Genomic DNA, 23,364 nt, shown 5'->3' with positions numbered 1-23,364 from the left:
CAAATGCATAGTAAAAGATATAGCAAAATAATATGTATCTAGAAAAGTTGAAATGACCTACAATCTAGGAGACGGACGAATGGAGTATTGATTTGTAGTGACGGACGAATGGAGTATTGATTTGTAGTGCGTACTCTCCTGCAATTGCTAGCGGCGGATGGTACCATCCTAGAGCAAAACGATGAGTTCGGACGGTTGGCTGTATTTGGACGGTATGTTGGTATAGTATAATAATTGACTCCCCGCTCTGGTCGCAACCTACTATGGGAATTTTCTGCTGTATATACTCCCTGTTCTGGTCAACCTTGATCAGACTAGTGTAGCCAGGTTAACCATCCGAATTGAAGCCATTTCAGTCCACACTCCACAGGACGATGGCAGTTGCGAATTCGCGATTTTAGCGAGAAACGAAGCCCGAATTCGTAAGGGATTTAACATATAGCCGGGGCTGGGGCCTTTCATCAGCTATTCAGCATCCGTCACCACCAGTCCCGTCGCAGCTTCGGGCCAAACGGAAAGCGCTAGCGACAGCCGACAAATGACGATTCCACGGCGGCAAGCCGGCAAGCGATGACGAATGGCGGCGAATGACGCCGGTAGCTTGAGCAGTAGCGTCGTAGCGAACGACGCCAGTAATATTGAGTGGTAGTTGACTAGTTGTGGCCTCGTGTGTGAACTGGTGGTTGAGAACAGTGGTTGGAACTTGCGGTAGATTGCAGCTGCTCGTACTTTTATTCTGCCTGGTTGGGGTTGAGAACAAAATCAGATAACTGAAATCGGCTATATGTTAAATCCCTTACGAATTCGGGGGTATATATGACATGGCTAAACTTTGTTAAACGTTTTGGCTTGTATTGTTTGTAAAAAGAACCTTTTGTCTCGTAAATTCATATATGTTTGTAAGTTACAAATATTTACTAATTATAAAATCACACGAAGCATACTCGCATACCTAAATCCAACATCAGAAAAACCTAGAGCTTACCACTCCAACGAAGCACGTTAGCCTATTCGAGAGTAATCTTTTTTTGCATTAAAAACAACTATTTATTCATTTATCATATTGTTTTAGAGTCATTACCTATCTATTTATTTTACCCCATATACTAGCATTAATTAAGTGAATTTGCTTCGGACAAGACAAGGAACCAACTCGTGCAACCATCAGGATAGAGTCCCCGGGCCCAGTTGCCCAGCCCATCGGGGCCCACCCCGCACTGTTCTCCTCCTCGGGCTCTCAAAGCCGAGCCCCGCACCGCACGCCATCGTCGTCGTCGTCGTCACACACAACAAGAGCGAAGAAGCGGCAGCCTGCCTATTCCCGTCTTCCGCCGGCCCGTTCCGCCGAACACGCCTCCAGGTCTCCTTCCGCCCGAGCACGCCACCTCGGATCCCCCTCCCCGCTCACGTGCGCGGGCGACACCGCGCCCTCCTCCACCGGCCACTCCTCTCCTCCCCCCACCTCTCCACCGAACGGCGGCGTCGAGTGGGGATCCCTCGGGACTGGTTGGTGAGCCCCTGACTCGCTCGGATCGTTCTAATTTGCCCCGATTTCCCTTTCCTTCGCTCGGCCGCGAGCAGTCGGCTCCGATTCTTCCGTCGCGGAGGGTTGCTCCAATGTCTCCAGTTAGTTGTGGGGTGCTGCGGTGCTAGCCTGACCCGTCGACGGTTAGATTCGGTTCTTACCTCTGCGCGCAGGATCGGTCTCAGTATTCGAGTTCACGGATTAGGGTGCCATTACCCCCAAACTAAAAATTGGGGGTTTAACTGAACCCCATGCCCCACGCCAATGCTGGCCCTACCAGTTCGCTGTTGATTTCCATGGTATTCTATAATTGGCAATGTAGTATTTCCTATTCTGTTGAGGAGGCCGTAGTTCAGAAGTCTGCCATTACCTTGTTTGAATTGGAGGGAGTGCTAAGATCTCTTACCTTTTTTAGAACAGTTGATAGAAATTCAATTCCTACTATGCATTTTCATGTTCATGTAGAACCAGCCTGGAAAACACAGGCAGAGCAATGGCTGTAGTTGTTTGCTGTGTTCATATGGTTGCTTTTCTGTGCAGATGTCTGCGACACCCTTATTCATTGTAGGGTCTGATTGCTTTTTACTCTTGTAACTGGAACATGAGAACCTTAAACGATCAGTAATATGCTTTTGCGAATGTTCCTGTTGCGTTGCTTATCTACAGTAGAAACACTGCATCATTGGTCATTTGTTGATTACCATCTCGTAGTACAGGAATGCAGAATTTTTCAGCTCGTTTTCCGTAGACATTTATCCAGGAACATTGTTAAGTTCTATCAACCAGAAGGAATTATTGGTTAGTTCACATCATTAAAACATCCAATAATATGTAGTTGGCCTATTGTTACCTTTACCGAACAAACAGACTTTGATACTGAAAAGAGCGTACTCTTATGCTTCATTCTTACATTTCTTTTGTTGGAGAATAGAGCTGTACAGCTACCATCCTCTGGAAAACTCATAATCCTTGGAGAAATTATGTTAAGATATTGGGGAATACAGTGGAGTTATCAGAGAAATATAGGCTTCTAGTGGTGTCTAATGCATTTTCAACATTTATGTTGGCCATGTATGTTTTAAATCCTATTGGAGGGACTATGTTGAATGGAAGAATTTTTCAATATTGTATGCTGTTGCTTACCAAAGATTTTGCAGTGGCTTGAATGCAAATGGCAAAAGCATTCTAATATGTTGCATTCTTTGTTGTTATGCTTTAGAAATTTAAAGATTTTACCTTTTCTTTATAGGGAAGAATCAGCATGCTCTACAGAGAAGTGTTGCAGAAGACTAAAAGGAGTTTGGGAAGATTGCAGAATTACCAAAAAAAGATTTGCCCTTCAGCTTCTGAGTCCTTCAATCCTCTAGTCTGTTGAAGAACAAAGCCAGGAGTTCTGACTAAAGACGACAATCACAACACATTAGCCCTCATTACCTCTTCCAACAGCATGGCACTGAAAAATGTGATCCGTTTCATTTTGGTGCTGACCCATGTGAGCAGTTGTTTGGCTCGATCAGGGAACATGTTCTCTCCTGGCTTTGTTTCTGCGTCGAAGTCATTACCAGGCTGGCCAATTTTGAGTGCAGGAACATCTGTAACTGTTGCTCTTGTTCTGTCGTTGTTTCTAACCTTTGAGCATCTGTGTGCATACCATCAACCTGAGGTGCTGTTCTTTCATACCCTGGTTTGATTTATTTTATACTAATAATTTATATGGGTCTGAGTAGCATTTATTCTAGAATTTTCACTATTTTGTGCTGTTTTTTTCAGCCATTTCACTTTCTGATTCAGTTAATTACTTTTGGATATTGCAGGAGCAAAAATTCATGATTGGCCTTATTCTGATGGTTCCAGTATATGCTGTTCAATCAGTAAGTAGGCACAGCTGATTTTGTTTTCTACCCAGTGTTTCTGCAAGTCACCTTTGTGCTTCCTAAATTTTTTTACTCTTCATGTAATAGTTGTGATACTTGGAGTGAGAATCTGAATGCCGCGAATATATATTGCAGTGGTACAAAATAAGTTACAATCTCTGTCGATTGTCCTTTGTGTATTTTTTCTACACATAGGCCTTTCTCTGTTCTCAACTGATCGGTAGTCATAACATTACGTCATAATACATCCCTTTTCAGTTTTGGAACACTATAACTTCCTGGATAATCTTTAAGATGAAAGCACACGAACTTTTACATACATTTTCAACCATCTGCGATTCAATCTTTGAAATATGCCCTCTTTGATACACTTTATAAGGCTTTATTCCTTTCTTGCACCTTATTTTGGCTTTGACCAACCTGAACATATGGTACTCATGTGTTCAAGAATTGCATAATGCATTAGTGCAAACTATGAAATATTGTTGCTAATGTTTTACCAACTTGAACTTTGGACCACATATGGTCACTAATAAGCAACTTTGGCTATGGGCTTTCATAGTAATATGTTGGCACAAACTATTAAAATATTGTATTTCCCATCAATTTCTTTATATATAAGTTATCAAAGTTGTGGAACCTTGACTGCTCAAATTCTCAACATCATGTATTTCTGAGTGGAGGTAGTAAATTCTGAAAACCTTGATTTAGTTTCTTCTTTGTTGTAATTCATTATTTACTGGTGTAAACGTGTAACACTTTTTATTTTTTGCAGTTCTTCTCATTACTGAATTCGAATGTTGCATTCATCTGTGAACTGATGCGGGACTGTTACGAGGCATTTGCCATGTATTGCTTCGAGAGATATTTGATAGCATGCTTAGGTGAGTATTTGAATCTCGGTTAGAAAGTGGAAATCATCTTCAGCTAACCAATAGTTGGAAATCATCTTCAGCTAACCAATAGTTGGAAATCATGCATACTGAAAACTGATAGTTCTATTCTCAGCAGAATAATAAAAGAGGAATTTGGCAGATATGATTATCATTTTTCCTGTCGTCTGATTGTGTTATGTAGCCTTGTGGGTAGAAGGTAATGCCACTGAGCTGCAGCTTGTGTGGTGCGTTGTAGTGTACCCATAGGCAGATCTTAATGTGGATCAAGGGTGACTGTGGCCACTACAGAAATTTCTTTAGGAGATACTATATCTGAGTTTGGCCCCCTAAATCCTTTTTCAAGCGCCTCCACTTTGCTGTGAGGCTTGTTATGTCCTGCTGCAACCTTCTAGTGCATACTTTGCTTAGTGTTTTTCTAGAAAAAAAAAACTACTTGCTTAGTGTTATGTCACAGTTTGTTAATATATCTGATCACAGAAAAAAATATAATTGAACTGAATATTTGTGAAACGCAAAAGGAATGGTATTATTTTATGCTCTTCAAATGTTAGAATTACAGAAATAAAAAAATGATCATAGGGAGGTCAGAAAAGTTGGTGAAACTGAAACACCAAAAGCCTTGTTTTAGTTTGGTCGTGCATGGGCCTGCTTAATTTGGATGGAAGTTATTTTGGTTCTAATTTCGTTTTTTAGCCTATGGAGCTTTCTTTCAGTTTCCTTTATTTCTTTATATATACAATGTTTATCTGACCCAAAGTTTTTTTGTCATTTAAGGTGGGGAGGAAAGTACCATTAGGTTTATGGAGGGTCGGCTTCAAATCAGTGAGAGCTCGCCTCTGCTAGATGATGATTATGATTATGATTATGGCATTGTGAAGCATCCTTTCCCATTGAATTGCTTCATGAGAAATTGGTACCTTGGTCCCGACTTCTACCATGCTGTGAAGATTGGTATTGTTCAATATGTATGTATGCATGATCGGCAACCTTTGTCTACTTTGCTCATTCCTATTTCATCTGTTCTGATCGATTATGTGGGTTCTTAATTCTAGATGATCCTTAAGCCTATTTGTGCTGTCTTGGCAATATTCATGGAGCTTCTAGGAATCTATGGAGAAGGAAAGTTTGCATGGAAATATGGGTATGGATCAATTACATAGTTTTTATGCTAGTGCTCTTTTGAATTCTTTATTATGGAATTTTCCATAACATTACTGATCCTTGTATGTTTCATCAATACCTAATCTACATCATGCTTAAAATTATCAAAACTCTGTACCCAATGACCTTTATTTCCAGTTCTGCATTCTCATGAATTTTATTGATTCATTTGCAGGTATCCATATTTGGCTGTTGTACTAAATTTCAGCCAGACATGGGCGTTATATTGCCTTATACAGTTCTATACTGCTACCAAGGAGAAGCTGGAACCTATTAAACCTCTGTCTAAGTTTCTTACTTTCAAATCTATTGTATTCTTGACCTGGTGGCAAGGTGTTGCTGTTGCATTTCTTTTCTCAACTGGGCTTTTTAAAGGACATTTGGCACAAAGATTGCAAACACGTATCCAGGATTACATTATATGCCTTGAGGTGTGTTTTATCTGCCATTTTTATCCACTGTCAGGGTTTTGATTATGCTCATTTTCGGTTGGTTCACTTATCCATATGATACAAAAGTTTGTTTTACCTTTCCGGTCATTTCATTCTTTGTTCTATTAGGAAGTTATATCTATCTAGTAGTCAACTATATCAATTTGGCATGCTTACATTTGTTTGTGTAATTTATTTAATTTCTCTGTATGCTAGCACTAATTATTACCTTGAATTTTGTGATATCATAATATTTTGTTACTCTATATGTATTAGGCTGCAAAATCCCGGTATTGTATTTTCTGTTCTGCTGTTAAAATTTTGATGCATATCTTCATATCAACGAATCTTTCCTGTAAATTTAATTTCCACAACTTTCCTTTATGCTGTACGCGCTCATTATTGAATGAATGGACGGACAGTTTCATGTCTCAGTATTGTTGGAATATGCGCTGTGCCTGTCATGATAGTGCAACTTTTTTATTTTTGGGGGCGCATGTGTACATTGACTTCTGTTCGTAATATTGTTACCCTTGTTGCTCATATCCTGGTCATTCCTTTCATATGTTAAGAAATGTTGTGTTGAAGTCCATACCCATAACACACTTTCTCTTGAATGACAGATGGGGGTTGCAGCTGTGGTTCATTTGAAAGTATTTCCAGCTAAACCTTACAGACGTGGGGAAAGAAGTGTTTGCAATGTTGCTGTCATGTCTGATTATGCCTCTCTGGGAGCTCCAGATCCTGAAGAAGTCGGAGGAGGGATTGACAGCTTAACAGTATTGCAAACTCCTCCTGGTACCAAAGACAGGCGGTTGAGTTTTCCTCAGAGCGTTCGTGATGTTGTGTTGGGGAGCGGCGAAATCGTATGCTCCTGATACTCAAGTTGCTTTTGCCTGACATTCTATCCATCATAACTGTCAACTAATTTGTTTATGGTGCAATTTTTCAGATGGTTGATGACGTAAAATATACAGTTTCCCATGTTGTGGAGCCTATGGAGCGGAGATTTACGAAGATTAACAAGACAATTCATCAAATTTCTGAAAACGTCAAGCAGCTCGAGAAGCAAAAGAGGAAAGCAAAGGATGACAGTCATATTCCCCTAGAACCATGGTCAGAGGAATTTTCAGAAGCTCATGATCATGTTGTGGGTGGTAGTGTTAGTGATAGCGGATTAGCTAAGACAAGGTACAACAGACCCCGGAGGTCATTTGAGTCCAGATTGCGCAGATGGTTCTAGCAGGCAGTCAGTGTTGGTGGGTTAATTGATTTTGATTTTGACCAACGGAGGGGGTTAACCTTTAACCCCAGTGGGTTATACATCATAGGACAGCAAGGAGAAAATAACAACAAATCTGACCACTAGTAGTTAGCAGGAGGTTGCTTCAGACTTTCAGTTACCGCCCCTAGCTACTTCCTCTTGTTTATAGCTGACCCTGGCTCTTCCCGTTTCAGGAGGCAGTAGTTACACGAGTCTTTGATGTGTGAGCGTCCTTGTTTAGAACTTACCTGAAGTGCAGGCAAATACTGATGTAACCGGACCCTTCGCCCCCAGAGTTTGTTGGAATAAATATGCATTCAGGGGAGAGATTTGTATGATACTTTAAATCGTCACGAGAAATCAAGTACTTTTCCCACAAGTTGGCGTCTTTGCCGAACATGTGAACACGAGTTCTGTGCCTTCTTTTTTTCAGAAGTCCAATGGATCCAGGATGTTAGAGTTGCTTCAGTTATCTTGAAAATTAACTACAAATTGAGGTTATTGCCTGATATTTGCAAGTTGGTATCGATGGCATGTAATTACGTGCTGATATCATTTCTAGAGCGGCCATTTCTTTTATTTTATCGAACTTCTGAATTCCTCTACAGTCATCCTTTACAATATCATCAAATGTTTTGTTTGGCTATGTACTAAAACTGAAGAACAGTGTGGAGCACGTCATCTCATTAGCAGCTTTACGGGTATAGAACCAAACTAAAATGTCTACACAAGTAGATTTTAGTAGGAAAAATCTGTCATGAGATACGTAGACAGTTCCTTTACTTATTTAATTATATGGACATATTTTGAAAGTTCAAGGGGTGTTTGGGAGGCATGTGCTAAATTTTAGCACATGTCACATCGGATGTTTGGATACTAATTAGGAGTATTAAACATAGTCTAATTACAAAACTAATTGCACAACCCCTAGGCTAAATCGCGAGACGAATCTATTAAGCCTAATTAGTCCATGATTTGACAATGTGGTGCTACAGTAACCATTCGCTAATGATGGATTAATTAGGCTTAATAGATTCGTCTCGCGATTTAGCCTAGGGGTTGTGCAATTAGTTTTGTAATTAGACTATGTTTAATACTCCTAATTAGTGTCCAAACATCCGATGTGACAGGTGCTAAAATTTAGCACCTGCTATCCAAACACCCCCTCAGTTCAAAACAGGCTGCACGTTGCGTGTTTGTTTCGTCGAACACAGACATCTATCCATCTATCTAAGGGGGTGTTTGGATACGGGGTGCTAAACTTTAACAGTGTCACATCGGATGTTCGGATGCTAATTAGGAGAACTAAATATGAGTTAATTATAAAACTAATTGCAGAACCCTGTGCTAATTCGCGAGACGAATCTATTAAGCCTAATTAATCCATCATTAGCAAATGATTACTGTAGCACCACATTGTCAAATCATGGACTAATTAGGCTTAATAGATTCGTCTCGTGAATTATACTCCATCTGTGCAATTAGTTTTGTAATTAGCTTATGTTTAATACTCCTAATTAATATCCAAACATCCGATGTGACAGGTGTTAAACTTTAACAGGGTGTTCCCAAACACCCCCTAAAAAACGAAAGCACATCAGCAAACATGAGAGCTTTTTCCGACATTGATGATTTCAGTTCCTTGGTATGATCCGAGCCCGGAGCGAGTGCTTCATGACGACGGTGAAATCCAGCCTCTCCGTCATGTCGACGGCCTCCCCCTGCGCTAGTGGCAGCCACTCCAGTTCCCTCACAAGGCTCCCCACGAAGAACTCCACCTGCAGCATCCCCAGCGTGTACCCCGGGCACATCCGTCGCCCGGCACCGAAAGGCATCATCTTGATCTCCTTGCTCCCCGTGATGTCCACGTCGCACCCCTCGCCGCCGTCCAAGAACCGCTCCGGCCGGAACTCCAGCGGCGCCGTCCACACCTTCTCATCGCGACCGAACCCACCGTGCATGACGTTCACCTCGGCGCCCTTGGGCACCGCGTATCCGGCGATCTCCGCGTCGCTCTGCACGCCGTGCGGGAGAAGGAAGTGCGCCGGCGGGTGCAGTCGAAGGCCCTCCAGCACCACGGCCTTCAGGTACCGCGCCTGTTCAAGGTCGCCGTCGTTGAGCTCCGGTCTGGATTTCACCTCCTCGTGCACCTTGGCTTGGACATCGGGGTGGTTGACCAGCTCCGCCATGATCCACTCCAGCAGCGTCAGCGTCGTGTCCGTGCCGGCGTTCAGAAACTCGGAGCAGAGGCTGACCACCTCGGCGTCCGTGAGCGGGCGGTTGCCTTCGTCGGCCACGCGCAGCGCGAGGACGGAGTCCGCGTAGCACGGCGGGTCGTTGCCGCGCCTGGCTTGGATGAGCGGGAGAAAGATCTCGTCCTGCCTGCGACGCACAGCGACGTACGACTCCCACCGTCTGCGGAAGAGCTTCTTGGTGACCGCCGGGAAGAAGGAGAAGATGGGGAAGCTGGTAATGGAGCGGAGGATTTGCATCTGGATGTCCTGGACCTCCTCGAGCACCTCCTCCCCGAGCCTGGCGCCGAGGCTCATGTACACGAGCATCTGGAACAGGGCGCGCCGGAACGCCGGCCTCACCTGGACGGCGCTCGAGCTGTCGCCGCCGCGCGCGCGGAGGAGGTCGGCCACGAGCACGTCCAGCGCCGCCCGCCTCGCCGGCGCGTAGAGGCTGACGCGGGCGGGGTGCAGCGCCTCAGCGGCGAGGTTGCGGCGGACGAGGCGCCAGTAGGGCCCGTAGGGCGAGGAGCTGATGTCGCGCTCCCCGGCGGTGAAGAGGCGTCCCGGATCGAAGAGGGGCGGGCGGTCGGCGAAGGTGGCGCCGCCCTGTACCAGGACGCGGTGCGCTAGCCGGCGGTCGGCGACGAAGACCAGCGTGCGGAAGAGACGGATGGAGATGACGGGGCCGTGGCGCGCGTGCAGCTCCCGGAGGAGCGGGCCAAGGTCAAAGATCGATCGCCGGAGCACCAAGAACTTGGCGAGGAAGACCAGCGTCGGTGGTCCGGGAGGGAGCTTCCCCTTGCATGCTCGCGTTGGGTTCTTGCGGCCATGGGCGTGGTGAAGCAAGAAGAGGAGCGAGGCAACAAGTGAGAGCAGGGTGCAGAGGAGGAGCAGAGGCGAGGTGGACCAGGCGATGGATTGCTCCATGGCTGCAGCTGCTGTTCGTCCGCTCTGAATCTCTGATTCTCTGGGTGGGGCGTCAGTTAAATACATTTACTGCACGTTAGGTCTAAAAACTAAACTATGATCAAACCATTTTTTAATGTTGAGCCGCTTGGATGTTCAAAGTTGCGTTCTATTTCTATCGTCGTGAGTTTTATACATCCACCAATCCTTCCGTTGTGACTTTCAGTAAATCGGATTAAATAGCATTGTACTAGCTGTCACTGACGCTATCGCGGAATGCCGGAATGGGCTTGGAGGTGAAAGTCTCTCTTGCTTGGTGATAAAGCATCGTTCTACATCTATCCAAGAACATATATATAAAGAGTAAAAAACTTCGGAATCAGTCGAGCATGGGCAAAGAGGCATAAACTAGTGGCGATGCTATACGCTTATACATCAATCTCCCTAAAATTCAGGGTGTCTTCATCTGACAGTCTACTGAATGTGCTCTCATCTTTCTCCATTTCAGTGCTGCTGTTTTCTCTGCAGCCCAATCTCCTCTCGCGCGTTCCTTGTCTTCTTTGTCTGGCGAAGTTCACTACCGCTAGAACCCCGGGCGAGTCGGACCCGAGCTGGAGTCGGACACAGCCTCACAGGAAAGAGAAGAGCTCGAGTCCTCAACACCGACGGCGACGCTCGGCCGCGTCCGAGTCTGACGCGCCGCCGCACGCCCTGGACTATAAAGTGCGCGTGCGCGACCGGATTGCCGTCCCATCGAACCAAAGCTGCTCAGCTCCATCGACGAAGAACGCGATCAAGATGGCGCGCACCAACGTGGCGGCGTCGCTTCTGCTCGCCGTCGCCCTCGCACTCCTGCTCCCGTCGTCGATCTACGCTGCCCAGCCGATCAAGACCACGCCCACGCTCTGGAGCTTCCACCTCCCGCTTCCCAACGGCGTCAGCGGCGCGGAGAGCCTCGCTTTCGACCGCCGGGGCCAGGGCCCCTACGCCGGCGTCTCCGACGGCCGCGTCCTCAAGTGGGGCGGCAGCGCCCTCGGCTGGACAACGTTCGCGCACAGCCCCAATTACCGGAAGATCCCGCTGTGCACAGCGTCCGTCGTGCCGTCGGAGGAGACGGAGAGCATGTGCGGCCGCCCGCTGGGGCTCCAGTTCTACACTAAGACCGGCGACCTCTACATTGCCGACGCGTACCACGGGCTGATGAAGGTCGGTCCCGATGGCGGCGAGGCGGAGGTGCTGGCCACCCAGGCCGACGACGGCGTGCCGTTCCACTTCGTGAATGGGCTGGACGTCGACCAGGCCACCGGCGACGTCTACTTCACCGATAGCAGCACCACCTACCAGCGCCGGTTCAACACGGAAATCATGATGAACGCCGACGCGACGGGGCGGCTGCTCAAGTACGACGTGCGGGCGAAGAAAGCCACCGTACTCAGGGCTGGCCTGCCGTACCCGAACGGCGTGGCGGTGAGCAGCGACAGGACGCACGTGGTGGTGGCGCACACAGTGCCGTGTCAGGCGTTCAGGTACTGGCTCAAGGGCCCCAAGACCGGGCAGTACGAGCTCATGGCGGACCTGCCGGGGTACCCGGACAACGTGAGGCGCGACACCAAGGGAGGCTACTGGGTGGCGCTCAACCAGGAGAAGGCGCGCCTCGACGCCACGGCATCGGTGGCGGCTCCCGTGAAGCACCTTGTGGGCGTCCGACTCGGGTCGGACGGTGTGGAGGTGGAGGAGCTCACGGCGGCAAAGGGCGTCACGCTCAGCGACGTCGCCGAGAAGGACGGCCAGCTGTGGCTGGGGTCTGTGGAGCTCGACTACGTCGGACTAGTTTAGGGCTCATTTGGTATGGATTGGGGGCTTCGGCTTCGCAACTGTAGCAAGCGAAGCCGAAGTCATGGAGAGCCACCTTTTGAGCTTTATCTCTTTCCCAGTTCATTTTAAGATCTTGGTATCTGTTCCGACTTCGTGCTACAGTAACATACGGTGCTAAATAGTGCATGTTACTGTAGCGCGAAGCCAAAGTCCCTTTGGCCTGAGCCGTGCCAAAGGGGGCCTTATTAGTAGTAGTGAGGAATATAAGATAGCTATGCATTAGTTGTAGCGCTCGTCATTAGCATATGGATTGTTAGATAAAAGTAGATTCAATTAGGAAATAGTTCTTAGAGCACCTGCATCGATGCTATATTTAGATGTACAAATTTGTTCAGCGTTTTTAAACATTAATTTTATTCGTAGTCTAGGTGGTAGCATATTGAGCAGTTTTCAGGTTTCAGCAATCTTACTTTGTCATATGTCCATGGTTGATATCCCTTCATTGTAATTTTGCACAATCTCTTGTTTGTCATTGTCAGGAACACATATAGACCTCGTGCTCCATCGAGACATCTTAAGCAAAAAAAACACACGATGCAAATAACTAATTGCCCAATCTTAGATCACCGATTTGAAAAAAAGATCGCATGGAAATAACATTGATTTGAGAAAGTTGTACTTGAAATACCAGTGATTTTACTATTGCGAACAACAGCATGATACATGTTTGCCAAATTAGTCAGGCGAACATATAACACCAAATTTCCCTCGGGAATGTCTACCTACCATCCGGTGGATTTTGTTTCAATCACTTTCTTGACCAACAATGTAATGACACGTTATATATATTTCGGAAAAATGAAAAAGTGGATGATGCAACCATCTTTTTCAACCGAATATACAACAGAAACCCGTTCAAAAAAAAAAAATGAATGAAAACAAGGAAGTAACAGAATCAATAAAAAAAGAGATGATTGAAGAGAATAATGAAGCAAAGCATTGATTAACTGAATATAGTACTGCAACTCTGCAAGGATAACTGAAAGCACTGAATTCTCGAGGCTGGAGAAAAAGAGAATGAAGTGCAGAAACACTGCATATTTAACCGAACATCCACGCTTATCAGTAGCTTTCTTACTATAATTTTCTTCGTCTTCCTCATGTACCAGTTGCTCGCTTATGGTAAAAGGAGTTGTTTTCGCTTATTGTGTTGCCGCGGCCAGATCCCGGCCAGCCCGCTCCAAGAACGCCGCACCCTCGACCTCCGCCAAGCAGCGGATCTGGACCATGTCTATTGACGCGGAAGGGCTGCAGGCGGCGGAGATGCGTGCGGCGGGGCTGTCGGTGCTGTCTCCGGTGTCGCTGGCCACGGGCACGGACACGAAGGACGACGTACGGCGGCCGCCGTCGTGGAGCGCAATGCGGTGAGGGGGAGGTGCGCGTTCAAGGGCGGAGGCGGCGTCGGAGGCTACGGAGATGGCATTAGGGAGCGTATTGTTAGCCCTGCTGGTGGGGCGGGTTGATACGGGTATTTTGGGGCGGATCCACGCACGGGTTTTGTTAGGATGGGTAGGAATGGGTACCATAGGTTAATGGGTTGGGGCGGGTTGGGTGTACTGAAATGCGGGTTGGGGGCGGGTTGACCTCCCACATCATGCGGCCAGCACCCCGCAGCCCCGCACGCGAGTCGCCGAGTCGCCAGGCGAGCCGCCCCACCCTGCGTCCCTGCCGATTGCCCTCTCTGGATACGCCACCGAGTCCGTGGATCCGACGACTCTGGATCCGCCGCTCTTCCATCTGCCGCCGAGTCCGGAATCCCTTGTCCCTTTGCTCCGGCGCCGCCGCCGGTGCCAGCACCGTCTGCCGCAACCCCCGCTTCCGCCGCTCTCCTCCAACAACGGCGGCAGATCCAGGTACTCTTCTTGCACCTCCCACCTTCCATCCCCTCCACATTACCCCTCCCCTTCTTCTCCTCATCAACTCATCCCGATTTGCAGGGGAGGTACCGAGGAGACGGAGCTGTCAGCCTTCAATCCTTCTTCTTGCTTGATCTGCAGGGAGGCGCCGGATCCAGGCCCCTCGCGCCGTCCTCCTCCCATTAGCAGGGCTAGGCTAAATCGCCAGCCACAGTACCCACACACAGGTGCGCTATCTTTGTCCGGCAAAAAACCTCTGCACGAGTGACATGATTGGGAGGAATGCATAGTTAACCGACCAAATTGATTCTTCCATTTCGATTATTGTTAGTTAGTTCACGACCTGGGGTCAGTTTGACAGTTTTACGAAGGGTTACAAGCATCTATTGTACATGGAAAATTAGGCAGTACAATTTTTTCAGAAAGCTTCAGGTTATGGAAAACAGGCATTAGGTTGAGGAATTTATGTGTTTGACTAGTAAAAAGGGGAAATGCTCTGCATCCAATTGGTTTGCACAACTTCTTTTTAACATAATCGACAAGTTTCCTTCCTAGTTTGTTTAAAGAAATGGTTTATACGACTCCATTGTACCGGTATAACAAAGTGATTTTTAACTCTTTGATTAACAAATAAGCAACGACCAATGATGTCAGTATGTATAGCAATAAAGAAAAGGTTTAGGACAAAAGTTTATTGGTTCGTCTAAGCTTCTCTGCTACTCTACCTTTATTTTCACACCATGAATGAGCCCAGCTAGTGCTACAGAAACTACATGGAGGGTCTTTGGTGCTTCTCTGCTAGTGCTACAAGTTAAGCTGAAATCTTGTCAGTTTGTTAAATAGAGAGCGTTGCTTCTACTTGTGCTATTGTCAATTCATCTGTTTCATTACGAAATCTTATCAGTTTGTTAATTTGACAGATGTCACTCTACTTTTACACAACGTTGCTTCTACTTTATACTTTATATTTTTTGAAACAGATGTCTTCTCATCGGTTAGAGGCCTCTGGTACTAGTGAGAGCACCAACAACAATTCCTCGCAAACACCAAATAGAAGGGCACCAGTCTGGGAGTATTATGAGCCGGATTTGGTCGAGATAGATGGTGTCCTAAAAGCAATTTGCAAGTACTGTGGAACAAAGTTGACTGCGAACAGAAAATCAGGTACAAACAGCCTTCGAACTCACATTGCAGAGCATTGCCCCACAATCCCTAGTAATGATAGGAACAAATTTGTCGCTACAATGAAGAAAAAGCCTGTAGATAGTTCATTCACCTTTAATCAACAGAGAAGTCGTGACTTGATGATTGCATGGTGTGTTAGAGCTGATGTAGCATTCAATAAGTTTGATGATGAAGGGTTTGAGCCTTGGATGGAGTCATTGCAACCTGCATTTAGATGCATAGGGCGACAAATGATTCGTGATGAATGTGTTGCTAAGTTTAAGAGAGCAAAGATAGAATTGCGAAGTGAACTTCAGAGTCTTAACTCTCGCATTTGCTTCACATCTGATCTTTGGACATCAAACCAAAAGTTGGGATATATTTGTGTGACAGCTCACTATATTGGCCCTGATTTTGTTTTGAAGAAAAAGATAATTGCATTTAAGGATCTGAAGTATCCACATACGGGTGTAGCTATTGAGGAAGCCATTACAACTGTTCTGACAGATTATGGTATCAAAGAGAAGATGTTTACCATCACACTCGATAATGCAGCAAATAACAAGGCAGCTTGTGATCTTTTGCAAGAAAGCGGAAAGTCTGACATGTTATTTGGTGGTGAGCATCTTCTTGTTAGATGTTGTGCTCATATACTCAACATTTTTGTCCAAGATGGTATAAACATAGTTAGTGCTATGATAGAGTTGATAAGAGACCTGATTAGGCACGTTAACTCATCACCATTGCGTATCCAAGATTTCAATGAGATAGCTCAAAGGGAATATCTCGCTGCAAAGGCTGGTTTAGTCCTTGATGTTCCCAACCGTTGGAACTCAACCCATGCCATGATTATGGAGGCAGTAAAGTACAAGATCGTCTTGAAGCGATATGCCCAAGCAAATCAGCAACCATTTCCAACTGAAGATGAGTTTAGCAAAGTTGAGTATATTGGTGAGTTTCTTGGAGTTTTTGAAGAAACTACCAGGGCGTTCTCAGCTGATAGATACGCTACTTCCCACATGTTTCTGGATAATGTGCTTTGTATCCATCAAACTCTAAATAGTCCAGAATGGTACAAGGATGAGGTTATCGCAGATTTGGCAAAAGCAATGGAGAGAAAATTTGATAAGTATTGGAATGGAAATTACAATATGGTCCTTGTTATTTGCAGCATACTTGATCCAAGAACAAAAGTTGACTTCTTAGACTTTTTTTATGAGAAGGTGTGCAGGAACTTTATTGACATTGACTTGAGCAAAAATCAGGCTAAAGAGTGGCTTCGCCTATATTTCAGGAAGTATGAAGAGGTTATTAGACAAAATGATACAAATGTAGTATCACAAACTGGTGCGTCCAGGAGCATGGTGAACCGTTCTCCAGTGCTAGTTCTTGGAAAAAGAAGACTAGAACAAGAATTTGCTGAATATAGGCATCAGAGGAGAGGGACTTGGATTGAAAAATCAGAACTTGATGCATATCTAGATGAACCACCAGTGAGAACAGATGAAAATTTTGAAATTCTGACTTGGTGGAAGACAAACTCCAACAAGTACCCTGTGCTGTCAGCGATGGCACGCGATTTCTTAGCAATTCCACTCAACATCGTTTCTTCTGAATCAGCATTCAGCTTGAGTGGTCGGATTCTTAGTGACAATCGAAGTTCAATGACAAAGAAACTCTTGAGGCTTCTGAAGTGTCTATTATGTAGATCAAGAGACTTGTTTTGTTTTTTTAACTGTAGCTTAAGACACTTGGCTTAAAACACTTGTTTTTTTAGCTGTAGCTCTGGAAAAATAAATTAATAGCATGCAACTGCCATGGGTACCCATTTTTATGGAGCGGGGTGGGGCGGGGTGATTAATTTATTTTTTGGGTGGGGTTGGGGCGGGTGATTATCCTTAGCTGCTGCAGTTAGGGGTGGGTGAGGGGCGGGTACATCCCCCACTAGTAGGGCTACGTATTGTGACGTCGTGGGCGCCGGCGATGCCAAGCGCGAGGGCGAGGCGAGGGCGAGAGCGCGCGCCGGGAGGGTCGGGGTGGACGGTATTTCATTTACCGTCCACCCCGGGATCCAGAAGACTGTCGGATCCAGAGGCTACGACTACGATTCGATCTGTTGAAACGACGCGGCTGTGTTGCTGGGCCAAGCGGAGGCCCAGTTACTTGAGCCCCTACTTCTTTTGTTAAGGGCTGCATTTAGAGCCTGTTTGGCTCCCCCTCCTAAACTTTAGCACCTGTTACATCGGATGTTTGTTTAGATACTAATTAGGAGTATTAAATATAGTCTAATTACAAAACTAATTGCATAGATAGAATCTAATTCGCGAGACGAATCTATTAAGACTAATTAATTCATCATTAGCAAATAGTTACTGTAGCACCACATTGTCAAATCATGAACTAATTAAGCTTAATAGATTCATCTCGCGAATTAGCCCAGTGGTTCTACAATTAGTTTTGTAATTAGTTCATATTTAGTCCTCCTAATTAGCATCCAAAATTAGCATCCAAATATTCGATGACCTTCTAAAATTTAGCATCTCGTATCCAAACACCCTCTTATTTGCCCGGTTGGGTGTTGCGCTCGTCGTCGCTTCCTGCTGCCATGCGGCAACCGGCGCGGCGAGCCACGGAAGCACCATCAATTCCGCCGGTTGTCAGCTGTGACGAGTACGTTGCTAATTCTGCTGATCTACCTATCGACTGAAACAAAGTGCAAACCAAATTGGATTACATCTTACAAGGGTCAGTACCATTGGATCAATCAAACCAAATGTGCGGCCCCGGCGCAAACTGAAACATGTACATTTTGAATTTTTTTAGAAAATGAAAATACACCCGGCCTCTGTGAAAAACGCACACAACCAAGTTCCAATAGCTGATTATCAAAAAAATAAATAAAAGCAGAAGAGTACGTAAAAAGATAATAGTTATAAGCAATGTCCATCCATTCTTGACGAAAATCCAAAGCCTCAATTGCTCTGCTTGTTAAATGGACGGTCTCACTTATGTCCTCACGCCACGTTAATAAATTGTAGCCAATATGTTCTCCAAAGGTAACCTCAAAGCAACGTAGAAAGATCACCCACGAGCAGCTAAGCAAAAATAGAGAATGCCGAAACACCAGATGGATCTCCACGACAACACCTTCATGAAGAACATGATACGAATAGCGCCATCATTGTCGGCCCGAGTATTGGGCTGGGTTCACACCTAGAGAATCAAAACATGACCATGTGCGGAGGTGCAAACAAGTTGCCTCTAAGGAGGTAGTGGCACTCGCAAGCGTCACCAACAAGTCTTTCCCCCCGACCTCCACCACACCATGCCAACAACAACCTAAGCAAAAAGGTACTAAAGGTAACTCACCGAGCCGCTGATGGTGTCGAGCACACCCGCGACTGCATCTGTTATTATCGAGAGCCATCCGCCGCCGTCGCGATTCACAACCACCATGCTAGGGTAGGAGGCTGGTCGCGGCAAGGCCTAGATGCGTGTGTCGTGTCATGGCTGACACTATGCCAAGTCCACCATGCTGCCACCCTATCGCACATCTAATGAGGTCCAACTATGCTGCCACCCCGTCGCACATCTGATGAGGTCTGACTGGAAGGGTGCTAGTCATAGGATCCGGGCACAAGGTTGCTCGAACCCACGCACTGGTAGGAACGACATATCCCCGTGTAGATCCAGAAGGAGTCACTGGATTCGGCCTTGAATATACCGGATTAGATCGCTGGAGGCTTATCACCAAGAGTGTCGCCGCAAATCCACGGCAACAGCTGAACTCGGGGACGAAGTAGAGAAAGTCTCCCCGAGGGACGTGGGGGTAGGGCGCTGTGGCGCGGCTGCTTGGGCGCCGCCCGAGTCGCCCGCGAGGAGCAACGTGAGGGTCCTAGAGAAGCAGTCCTCCTCCTTGCCCATATGCGCCGCCGCCATGCCCGTATGCCACCGATGCCACATCGTCGTCAACGCGGCCCAAATCTAGCCAGGACTCATCCCGAGCCGAATGCAGTCCCGTCGGGCCTCCGTGGCCATGCCCCTGCCGTCGCTGGGATACCGCTCACCCCACTCCACTCCAGCCGCATCACTCGGCTGCGCCGCCGCCATGATGGTTGCATCTGTCCCATGCGCAGATCCGGTCGATTTGCCTCGTCGCCGCCATCCTGGCGAGCCGAGAGGGCTTCCTTTAACTTGCTCTGGCGACGGCGAGGCTAGGAAGACGGGGGAGGTGGCGGCGCGGCTTGGTTGGTCGCCACCCGAGTCACAGGGAGCGACGCGGGGGCACGCGCCTTACGCGTCTTGCAGCCTTACACGTCTTTCCACTTGGACGTACATTTTGAAATGGTAGGAGTAGATTTTTTTTGAGAGGGTACATACATAGCACACACACAACCACGCACATCACACTCACACCACAACGCGCACATACGCGTGCGCGTTCATACACACACTAAAGAAGAGACTAGAGAGCCTACTGCCCTCATTGCACGGAAAACACGCAGTACCACTAAACGCGTGTGTACCAATAGCAATGCAGGAATAAACCTGAAAACCCCACAATTTCTTTACTTATTTAAGTATATGGACATATTTTGAAAGTTCAGTTCAAATCAAGTTGCACATTGCATACGTGTTTATTACGTCGAACAAAAACATGAGATACATCTATAAAACAAAATTACGTCAGCAAACTTGAGAGCCTTTTTCCGATTATTTCGATTTTTTCAGAACAGGCGTTGATGATTTCAATTCCTCGGTATGATGCGAGCCCGGAGCGAGTGCTTCATGACGACTGTGAAATCCAGCCTCTCCGTCATGTCGACGGCCTCCCCCTCCGCCAGTGGCAGCCACTCCAGCTCCCTCACGAGGCTCCCCACGAAGAACTCCACCTGCAGCATCCCCAGCGTGTACCCCGGGCACATCCGTCGCCCGGCACCGAAAGGCATCATCTTGATCTCCTTGCTCCCCGTGATGTCCACGTCGAACCCCTCGCCGCCGTCCAAAAATCGCTCTGGCCGGAACTCCAGCGGTGCCGTCCACACCTTCTCATCGCGGCCGAACTCTCCAAGCAGGACGTTCACCTCGGCGCCCTTGGGCACCGTGTAGCCGGCGATCTCCGCGTCGCTCTGCAGGCCGTGCGGGAGAACGAAGTGCGCCGGTGGGTGCAGGCGGAGGCCCTCCATCACCACGGCCTTCAAGTACCGCGCTTCCTGGAGGTCGTCGTCGTTGAGCTCCGGTTTGGATTTCACCTCCTCGTACACCTTGGCTTGGACGTCGGGGTGGTTGACCAACTCCGCCATGATCCACTCCAGCAACGTCACCGTTGTGTCCGTGCCGGCGTTCAGGAACTCGGAGCAGAGGCTGACCACCTCGGCGTCCGTGAGCGGGCGGTCGCCCTCGTCGGGCAGGCGCAGCGCGAGGATGGAGTCCACGTAGCATGGCGGGTCGTCGCCACGCCGCGCCGCACGCCTAGCTTGGATGAGCGGGAGAAGGATCTCGTCCAGCCTGCGGCTCACGGCGACGTAGGCCTCCCACCGCTTGCGGAAGATCTTCTTGGTGATCGCCGGGAAGAAGGAGAAGATGGGGAAGCAGGTGATGGACCGGAGGATTTTCAGCAGTATGTCCTGGACTTCGTCGAGCACCTCCGCGTCGAGCCTCGCGCTGAGGCCCATGTACACGAGCATCTGGAACAAGGCGAGCCGGAACGCCGGCCTCAGCAGGACGGGGTTCGAATCGTCGCCGCCGCGCGCGCGGAGGAGGTCGGCCACGAGCACGTCCAGCGCCGCCCGCCTCGCCGGCGCGTAGAGGCTGACGCGGGCGGGGTGCAGTGCCTCGGCGAGGTTTCGGCGGAGGAGGCGCCAGTAGGGGCCGTAGGGAGAGCTGCTCATGTCGCGCGCCCCGGCGGTGTAGAGGAGGCGTCCCGGATCGAAGAGGGGTGGGCGGTCGGCGAAGGTGGTGCCGCCCTGCACTAGGACGCGGTGCGCTATACGGCGGTCGGCGACGAAGACCACCGTGCGGAAATGGCGGACGGAGATGACGGGGCCGTAGCGCGTGTGCAGCTCGCGGAGGATCGGGCCGAGGTCGAAGATCGATCGTCGGAGCGCCAAGAATTTGGCGAGGAAGACCAGCGCCGGCGGGCCGGGAGGGAGCTGCCCCTTGCTTGCTGGCGTTGCGTTCCTGCAGCCATGGGCACGGCGAAGCAAGAAGAGAAGCGAGGCAACAAGGGAGAGGAGGGTGCCGAGGAGGAGCAGCGGCGAGGTGGACCAGGCGGTGGATTCCTCCTCCATGGCTGCAGTTGCTGTTGGTGCTCTCGGACTCTCTCTGGCGCGCGGAGTTAAATGGACGTTAGAGCACGCTAGGTCATGAACTAAACTGTATTCAAACGTATTTTTTTAAAAATCTTGAGCAGTTTAAGTGTTCAAAGTTTGACTGTCATTGTTAGTGTCATATACATCCTCCACGCCTTCCGTGCGGCAACAATGAACCAGAATACATAGCATGCTTTACTTTAGCAGCCACTGAATCACTAATGATATCGCCAGAAGAATATGGAGGTGAAAGTCTTGCTTTGAGATGAGCATCATCCTGTATTTATCCAAGAACATATATAAAGTATCAACTTCGTAATCAGCCGAGTATAAGCAAGATGATAAGGTGCGGAACTAGGATCAGTTCAAAGGGGTGCTGAGACTTGCACTTCAGCTAGCGTCATGTCTTATGTGCATGAGGACTTGCCTAATATTACACCTGCAGATCCGCCCTTAAAGATTATGTATACTCCCTCCATTTCAAATTGTAGGTCGTTTTGATTTTTCTAAGTTCATATATATTATTATGCGTCTAGACATATACTACATCTAAGTGCATAGCAAAAACTATGCACCTAGAAAAATCAAAATAACTGGAGGAATTACATTAGTCGTTCTGACTTGTAAAATTCGCTCTCTTCTTTCTCCCTTCGGCGCTGCTGTTTTCTTTCTCTCCAGTCGGCTTCCAAGCCTCCTCCAGCCGGACCTGCTTAGAGCAGCTACAATAACGAGAACGTGTCATCATGCTTGCCGAGGTGGATTCCTTACCCATGCCTGCAGTTGCTGTTGGACCTCTCACTATGAGCGAACTGTGAAATTCCATCCGTGATATATACGACTATAGATCCGATCCTGCTGGTTGCATCAGTACTGGTACTAACGGCTGCATATGTTAGTACAGGAATATCGTGCAACACACATTAGTACCGGTTGGTAACACTATTGGTACTAATGTGATCACTAATTGAGGAAACTAAAGGAAAGTTTTCAAATTCTCTTATACTTCCTTAAGTAAACATGGGTACGGTTTCGTCTAAATGTATGCGGTGAATTTAAGGAAACACTTGTTGTTAAGATGGACTTTCCGGTATGTATAGAGGTTGCACATCTTATTTGTTCTATGCTACTAATATTTCATAATTTCTTTTCATGTTAAAGTGTTTGAGATAGGAAGTGGGGAACATATGCTATGTTTGTGAGTTCATTCACAATTCTGTAGGTGATAAGGTAATGAATTCAGATATCCAAGTACGTAAACACCAATAACAATATATTATTTCTCAGTGTGTTCAAGCGTTGATTTAATTTATTCATATTTTGCAAATGGTGAAGATGAAGAAAGAACTCCTTATGTCGGATAGGATCTCCACAATTCAAGTACATGGATTTCTCATGGATGAGGTCATGAGTACCACAAGAGAATTCCACTACAAGCCATCCTCTTCATCTACCACAATCGTCTTCTTAAGCAAAATAGTAGTAAATGCATAATATATTGTGCATATGTATATAATATATTGTATATTATATAGGGATATATGAAATGCCCTTAATTACATGATGTTAGTTAGTTTTATACGTTCTCAACTCGATCGATAACAATATATATGAACGTATAATAGTGCAAGACGGATATGTGGTACGCATGTTGCATACACGTAGTGGTGCAACGTAAAATAAGTAATAAAAAATAAAATAGGACCCCTTAGTATATGTTAAAGGAGTTCCCATGCATCAGCGTGCACATGAATTTCGACCGGTGCTAAAAGGTTTTTATGCATCGCAACCGGTACCAAAGATTCCTCTTTGGTATCAGCCATGCATGTCTCCTGTACCGCTTGCAAATCACCTGGGGTGCCAACAGGTA

At 47.1% G+C, this 23,364-nt stretch overlaps 5 protein-coding genes across 7 annotated transcripts; 3 read left to right on the top strand and 2 right to left on the bottom strand.

Annotated features, from left to right (window-relative positions):
• Positions 1-1,258: 1,258 nt before the first annotated feature.
• On the top strand, positions 1,259-7,550 carry LOC117839778 (protein LAZ1 homolog 1). Of its 3 annotated transcripts, none has more exons than XM_034720196.2 (9): positions 1,259-1,506; positions 2,775-3,188; positions 3,340-3,396; positions 4,175-4,283; positions 5,070-5,260; positions 5,348-5,436; positions 5,632-5,887; positions 6,511-6,753; positions 6,840-7,550. In XM_034720196.2, exons 2-9 carry the CDS (start codon positions 2,973-2,975, stop codon positions 7,128-7,130), a joined length of 1,452 nt encoding a protein of 483 aa, XP_034576087.1. In that variant the 5' UTR covers positions 1,259-1,506; positions 2,775-2,972; the 3' UTR covers positions 7,131-7,550. The 3 variants fall into 3 exon arrangements, with proteins under 3 accessions (XP_034576087.1, XP_034576086.1, XP_072147370.1); XM_034720195.2 differs by having other exon boundaries at positions 1,259-1,510; XM_072291269.1 differs by having other exon boundaries at positions 1,342-1,360.
• A 771-nt stretch (positions 7,551-8,321) lies between these two features.
• On the bottom strand, positions 8,322-10,406 carry LOC117837007 (cytochrome P450 89A2). Its single transcript, XM_034716541.2, has one exon. The coding sequence runs from the start codon at positions 10,376-10,378 to the stop codon at positions 8,786-8,788; it is 1,593 nt and encodes a 530-aa protein (XP_034572432.1). The 5' UTR covers positions 10,379-10,406; the 3' UTR covers positions 8,322-8,785.
• A 286-nt stretch (positions 10,407-10,692) lies between these two features.
• Positions 10,693-12,566, top strand: LOC117840594 (protein STRICTOSIDINE SYNTHASE-LIKE 10). Its single transcript, XM_034721116.2, has one exon. The coding sequence runs from the start codon at positions 10,709-10,711 to the stop codon at positions 12,125-12,127; it is 1,419 nt and encodes a 472-aa protein (XP_034577007.1). The 5' UTR covers positions 10,693-10,708; the 3' UTR covers positions 12,128-12,566.
• Positions 12,567-13,393: 827 nt separating this feature from the next.
• Positions 13,394-16,932, top strand: LOC140221218 (zinc finger BED domain-containing protein RICESLEEPER 2-like). Its single transcript, XM_072290535.1, has 4 exons — positions 13,394-13,498; positions 15,003-16,533; positions 16,573-16,881; positions 16,928-16,932. The coding sequence occupies exons 1-4, from the start codon at positions 13,394-13,396 to the stop codon at positions 16,930-16,932; spliced, it is 1,950 nt and encodes a 649-aa protein (XP_072146636.1).
• A 2,861-nt stretch (positions 16,933-19,793) lies between these two features.
• On the bottom strand, positions 19,794-21,567 carry LOC117840461 (cytochrome P450 89A2). Its single transcript, XM_034720970.2, has one exon. It carries the CDS (start codon positions 21,474-21,476, stop codon positions 19,935-19,937), a length of 1,542 nt encoding a protein of 513 aa, XP_034576861.1. The 5' UTR covers positions 21,477-21,567; the 3' UTR covers positions 19,794-19,934.
• Positions 21,568-23,364: the final 1,797 nt, after the last annotated feature.

Source organism: Setaria viridis, chromosome 9 (genome assembly GCF_005286985.2).
Source record: "Setaria viridis chromosome 9, Setaria_viridis_v4.0, whole genome shotgun sequence".
Classification (NCBI taxonomy): domain Eukaryota; kingdom Viridiplantae; phylum Streptophyta; class Magnoliopsida; order Poales; family Poaceae; genus Setaria; species Setaria viridis.
The sequence above is the reverse complement of the archived record's forward strand: the minus strand, read 5'-3'. Positions and strand labels throughout refer to the sequence as shown.

Excerpts from the sequence above, each read along its gene's own strand:
- LOC117837007 (XM_034716541.2), bottom strand. The coding sequence starts at position 10,378 with ATGTATTTAACTGACGCCCCACCCAGAGAATCAGAGATTCAGAGCGGA.
- LOC140221218 (XM_072290535.1), top strand. The coding sequence starts at position 13,394 with ATGTCTATTGACGCGGAAGGGCTGCAGGCGGCGGAGATGCGTGCGGCG. Across the intron at positions 13,499-15,002 it reads GCACGGACACGAAGGACGAC|ATGTCTTCTCATCGGTTAGA; the intron begins GTACGGCGGCCG and ends TTTTTGAAACAG. Across the intron at positions 16,534-16,572 it reads AAATGTAGTATCACAAACTG|TTCTTGGAAAAAGAAGACTA; the intron begins GTGCGTCCAGGA and ends CTCCAGTGCTAG.
- LOC117840461 (XM_034720970.2), bottom strand. The coding sequence starts at position 21,476 with ATGGAGGAGGAATCCACCGCCTGGTCCACCTCGCCGCTGCTCCTCCTC.
- LOC117840594 (XM_034721116.2), top strand. The coding sequence starts at position 10,709 with ATGCTATACGCTTATACATCAATCTCCCTAAAATTCAGGGTGTCTTCA.
- LOC117839778 (XM_034720196.2), top strand. The coding sequence starts at position 2,973 with ATGGCACTGAAAAATGTGATCCGTTTCATTTTGGTGCTGACCCATGTG. Across the intron at positions 5,261-5,347 it reads AGATTGGTATTGTTCAATAT|ATGATCCTTAAGCCTATTTG; the intron begins GTATGTATGCAT and ends TCTTAATTCTAG. Across the intron at positions 5,888-6,510 it reads ATTACATTATATGCCTTGAG|ATGGGGGTTGCAGCTGTGGT; the intron begins GTGTGTTTTATC and ends CTTGAATGACAG.